The 5,797-nt window shown below is 43.3% G+C and overlaps 1 protein-coding gene across 1 annotated transcript in view; it reads left to right on the top strand.

Annotated features, from left to right (window-relative positions):
- Positions 1-2,512, top strand: part of LOC119414861 (putative ferric-chelate reductase 1) — a 139,225-nt gene extending 136,713 nt beyond the window's left edge. Inside the window, exons 15-16 of the mRNA XM_037681982.1 lie at positions 2,274-2,302; positions 2,423-2,512. Coding sequence (XP_037537910.1) covers positions 2,274-2,302; positions 2,423-2,512 — 119 coding nt within the window. The remainder of the gene's footprint in view (positions 1-2,273; positions 2,303-2,422) is intronic.
- Positions 2,513-5,797: the final 3,285 nt, after the last annotated feature.

Here is a 5,797-nt window from a genome sequence, read left to right on the forward strand (position 1 = left end):
GGACGGTCCCTTGACCGTCCATATCCCTTGTGATCCCTCGTGTCTCCTTGTTTTTCTCTGGCTCCTCGTGTTTTGTTTTTCTCTGGCTCCTCGTGTTTTGTTTTTCTCTGGCTCCCTCTTTCTCTGGCTCCTCGTGTTTTGTTTTTCTCTGGCTCCCTCTTTCTCTGGCTCCTCGTGTTTTGTTTTTCTCTGGCTCCTCGTTTTCTTGTCCCTTTTCTCTGGCTCCTCGTTTTCTTGTCCCTTTTCTCTGGCTCCTCGTTTTCTGGTTCCTCGTGTCCTCGTTTTCTTGTCCCTCTCTGGCTCCTCGTTTTCTTGTCCCTTTTCTCTGGCTCCTCGTTTTCTTGTCCCTTTTCTCTGGCTCCTCGTTTTCTTGTCCCTTTTCTCTGGCTCCTCATTTTCTGGCTCCTCGTGTCCTCGTTTTCTTGTCCCTCTCTGGCTCCTCGTTTTCTTGTCCCTTTTCTCTGGCTCCTCGTTTTCTGGTTCCTCGTGTCCTCGTTCTCTGGCTCCTCGTTCTCTGGTCCCTGGTGTTTTGTTTTCTCTGATCCTCGGTCCCTCCACCCTTGCAGTGCCACCCTCCACCCGCCCTAGTCCTTCGGGAGGGGGGTTTTTTGGGGACGCCTGGAGGCGTCTTTGGGGGGGGGGGTACTGTTAGGACGGTACTTTTCTGTGGCCCGGTGTGTCTGTTTCCCTCGTGCTCCTCATTAGTTCCATTGTTGCCACCTGTGTCTCGTCCCAGCTGTTTGTCATCATGTCTCGTCTTCTCCTTGTATTTAAGTCTCCCTATTCTGTCTTGTCCTTTGTCGGGTCGTCTTCGTTGGTACTCTCCCTTGGTCTCCTGAGTCTTGTCCTGTCTGTCCTGAGTCTTCCTGGTCCCTCGAGTTCCCCGTGTCTCTCTTGTCGCCTGAGTTCCTCGTGCCTTGTTCATGTAAGTTTTGCTGCCCCGTCAGCTTGTTTATTTTGTACTTTTATTTATCATTAAAACATATTTTTTGCATATCTGCCGAGTTGAGTCCCTGTTCTGCACTCTGGGTTCGCTGCTAACCGCAAACTACGACAGGTTCACCTTCAAATCCAGTTCAAAATACTCCTGTATGTCTACAAATCGCTGAACATCCCCCCCCCATCTCTCTGATTTGCTACAACTGTATGTCCCACCACGTTCCCTGAGGTCAGCGGACCAATTGCTCCTCACAGTTCCAGGAACTCGTCTTAAGCGCAGAGGTGACAGGGCCTTCTCTGTAGCAGGACCCAGACTTTGGAATGAGTTACCTCTGCTTGTCAGACTGGCCCCCTCTCTCTCGGTTTTCAAATCCCGTTTAAAACCCCACTACTATTCAGTAGCATTCAACACCAGAGGATCTGTGTTGTGAACCTGTACTCTCCACACTGGTCTGTCGTCATATTTATTATCTGCATTGTTTTTATGTCTATGTTTTTGATTTACTTCATTTTTTATATCACTTCATGTGTTATCTGTTGTTCTGTCTGTGTAGCACTTTGGTTGGCCTTGTAGCTGTTTTAAGTGCTCTATAAATAAAATGGTATGGTATTTGAATGTTTAATTGTGTAGGTAAAATTAGATGTTAAACAACCCATTAAAACACACCAGAATGCAAGAAATGGCATCTACTTTATTCAAAAATGTCTGGGGGAGGTCTCCCAGACTATTAGCCCCCCCCCCCCCCCCCCCCCCCACACACACACACACACACACCAGCGTCTCCCCCCCTCCACTTTTAAAATGATTCTAGCACCAATGGTCGCTGCATTGTTCAAGCCAAGCGCCATTTTCAGCACTGGGGGCTAAAGCGCCCCTCAAGGGCAGATGGTAGAATCACCCCTGATGTAAGGTTATAATTACATGATTTTTAATAATAATAGGTTGTGATCTAAAGTGGGCCACTGTGAGGCATGAAACTCCAGGGATGAAAATGAGTCCCTCTCCAGCCCTGGTATATACCATTTTAAGTCATACTTATTTATCAAGAATGTGTTAAAGGAAACTTTCAGGTATTCATACCATTGTTTGTCACAGTTAAGCAGATACAAATCCCTCAAGTTTAATCACCAGTATTGGCTAAACTATACATTGAACACTAGTTTTACAAAGTTTCTGCAAAGTATTTTTATTAACATTCCTTACAATTTCAATTAACAGATTTATTTATTTATATTCATTTTTTTTAATATATATTTTAAGATCTTGTATTGAAAGAGGTTATTTTAAAATGCAGCAAAATTCACTAATTTATTTCATGTTTTTTTTTTCACAGATTCTTCTTCAGTGCTGGAATCCAAAACAGTAAGTCAAAGTATAAGGTCTAGAAATAATACCAGAAAGAATAAACAAAATCACATTCTTGCATTTTGAATAATCTTTTTTATATATACACTTTTTTTTTCTTTTTTTTTTTTTAAACAGATCAGTGTTGACCTTCTGTTGGTGGCTTTTTACTTCCTTGGAAACATTTCCTTTTTGGTGGCTCTGTTGTGTGGAATAGGGTTGTCATAAATTTAACAAAGCCCAAAAGATTCATTACAAATTAGTGTCTTATCCTAAAATAATTTGATATTTTACAGAGGGACATGCTATGGTAAAAATATTCTGTTCTCTAGTAAAACCTCTTTGTTGAATCTTGTTGATGTTCTTGTTGACTTCCTGTTGTGGGTGGAGATGTACACAGGTGGGCACAATTGTTAATAAAAGGCCACAGGTTGCTCTGATGAGCTCTGCACTCAGGCCAAAAGACAAATGAACGCTGTGTTTTTTTTTTCGTCTGTTACTTACTGGCATTTCCAGCCCTTTAAAGATGGCAGCGTCAACAGGTTATGGGCCCAGGAAGGAGTTTGGAAGCCGATGGAACCGTTTATGTTTTGACAGAGATGAAAAGAACTATGAGCTGTGGGAAACTAAGTTTTTGGCCCTCTTGCGTTTGCTTGAGTTGAAGAGCACTATATTATTGAAGGATGAACCCGAGGACGCGGAAGAAGACGCCACCAAAAATGAAGAGGCATATGCAGAACTAATTCATGTCTTGGATGATAAGAGTCTCTCCCTTGTCATGAGAGATGCTGCGGATGGCGGCAGAAAAGCCTTAAAGATCCTCAGAGATCACAACGCTGGTATGGAAAGCCACAAGTGATCAGTTTGTACACGGAGTTGACGTCTCTTCAGAAAGGTGTTAATGAGAGCGTGACAGAATATATTATCCATGCAGAGAATGCTATCACAGCGTTGTGGAATGCAGGGGAAGTTTTAAGTGATGGCCTACTGACTGCAATGATTTTAAAAGGCCTGCCTGAAGTGTTTAAACCATTCTCTGTTTATGTTACGCAGAGTGATGAGGAGTTAACGTTTGCCCAATTGAAAATGAAACTGAGGAGCTATGAGAGCACAGAGAAGTTGTGTGTTGCTGGCTCAGCTGAAGATAGCGTGATGAAAGTTAAAGGAAGAGACAATTGGAGCACAAAACTCACCTGTTATAATTGCGGTCACAGAGGGCACAAAGCCCTGGAGTGTCCCAAAGCTGCAGACGAGCATAGAGAGCCCAAACAGTGGTGTCGTTTCTGCTAGAGCTCCATGCACAAGGACGCAAACTGCCAGTGGAAAAGCGAGGAGACAAGGTGAAGCAAGCAGTGGATGAAGAGGACAACACGTTCGCTTTAAAGGTGAAGCAGATGGACGATGCACAGATCTACAGCGTGAAGGTGAAGGGGCTCATGGTCGACTCGGGAGCACAAAGCACATTGTGACAGACGCTGAAAAATTCAAAGACTTTGACTCGAATTTTAAGCCTCAGAGCCATGTTTTGGAGTTGGCTGATAGAGTGAGGGCCAGTGGCATTGCGCTAAAGAAAAGCACCGCCAGAGTTCGCTTGAGAGACAGCAAGGGTCAAATTGTGGAGATGATGCTGATGGACACCTTATACGTGCCATCATTTTCACAGGACATCTTTTCAGTTAAAGCTGCAACTGCCCAAGGAGCGACAGTCATCTTCAAAGATGGACAGAATCGGCTCATCCATAAAAATGGTACGGCTTTTGACATTAATGTTTATGACAGATTGTTCTATTTAAATACTGTTACAGATGCGGTTGATGAATGCAATGCCTGCTACGACATTCAAACATGGCGTGCACACATACCTACACACATCATTGTGTCCCCCCCACATTACGGATGCTTCTGACGCCCTTCAATTGAACGCTGTGTTGTTTTTCCTCCGTTACTTACCGACATTTCCAGCCCTTTAAAGATGGCAGCGTCAACACTCTTGAACACATTTTAGGAACTGACAGCCATATTTGTTTGAGTTTTACAAAATATATAAATTATGCTCTAATCTAATAATCAGTGATGAACTGAGCTGGCCTTCAATAAATATATATATATGCAATTGCAACTACATGATATATGCTATCTTCAAAAAAGCTACAAAATTGTGGACCAATTAAATCATTTTACTTTCATTTTAACAACGGTGCATTCCCCTTCTTTATACATCAAGTAAAACATCTGACTTATGGTGTCAACCTTTTACAATAACTAACAACCAAAACAGAAACACCTACAGGGACAACCCATCTGAACAAATGACCTGAAGTAGTCAAGACTACGCAGCATGAAAAGTAGCTCACCCAGCCTCTTGCATACAATTTCAATAATTCACACTGAAAAATAACAGTAGCCCACAGAACTTCAAAGTCAAAGTCTCTTTATTTGTCAGTCCACCACATGTGGTACATGTGGTGGAATGAAATTGTGTACACAGGGTCCCAGTTACATCCAACAAAAGTATAAATTGTAAAGAAAAACAATAATAAGATCTAAGATATGAACCAAGAGGTACGCTAAACTAAGCACTAATATTATAAAAACAATATGCCGAACAGCAGCACAAACATGAGTCTGTGTTAGCAGATGAGTTTGAATGAATACATCAGCATGAAATAAATCAGCAGCATGGATAATCAGCAGGACCAATCAAAGTGGTATTACAGTGATTTTTTTTTCACAGTGATTATCTTGATTTGGGATTCATGAGTCTAACAGCCTCAGGGTAGAAGCTGTTCATCAGTCTAGTGGTTCTACACTTAATGCTTCTCAACCTCCTTTCTGAGGGGAGCGGGGCAAAGAGTGTGTGTGCCGGATGAGTGGGGTCCTTCTAGCAGTTGGTATGAGACCACATTATCTTTCGCAGGAGTTTTCACACGTTATTGTGATAATGGTGTATGTCCCGCCCTCTGCTAATGCTGCTGCAGCCTGCAACATCATTCATACCACCACCAGCAGACTTCAAACACAGCACCCACAGGCCCTCTTTCTGATCTCTGGGGACTTTAATCATGTTTCCCTGTCCTCCACTCTCCCTACCTTCACCCAGTATGTCACCTGCCACACCAGAAATACCAACAAACTGGATCTACTTTTTTCCAATACCAAGGAGGCATACAGTTCATCACCTCTGCCTCCCCTGGGGGGCTCAGATCACAATCTGGTTCATCTGCAGCCTGTGTATAAACCCATGGTGTGCAGAGAACCAGCTGTGATGAGCACAGTGAAGCAATGGACTGAGGAGACTGAAGAAGCTCTGAGGGACTGTTTCAGCTCCACTGTTTGGGAAGAGCTCTGTGCTCCTCATGGGGAGGACATTGACAGCATCACGGACTGCATCACTGGCTACATCAATTTCTGTGTGGACAACACTGTGCCCATCAGGACAGTACGGCGTTTCTCCAACAACAAACCATGGATTAACCCTGAAATAAAGGCTTTCCTGAAGGAGAAGAAGTGAAC

Source organism: Nematolebias whitei, chromosome 9 (genome assembly GCF_014905685.2).
Source record: "Nematolebias whitei isolate Nwh7 chromosome 9, NemWhi1, whole genome shotgun sequence".
NCBI classification, from domain to species: domain Eukaryota; kingdom Metazoa; phylum Chordata; class Actinopteri; order Cyprinodontiformes; family Rivulidae; genus Nematolebias; species Nematolebias whitei.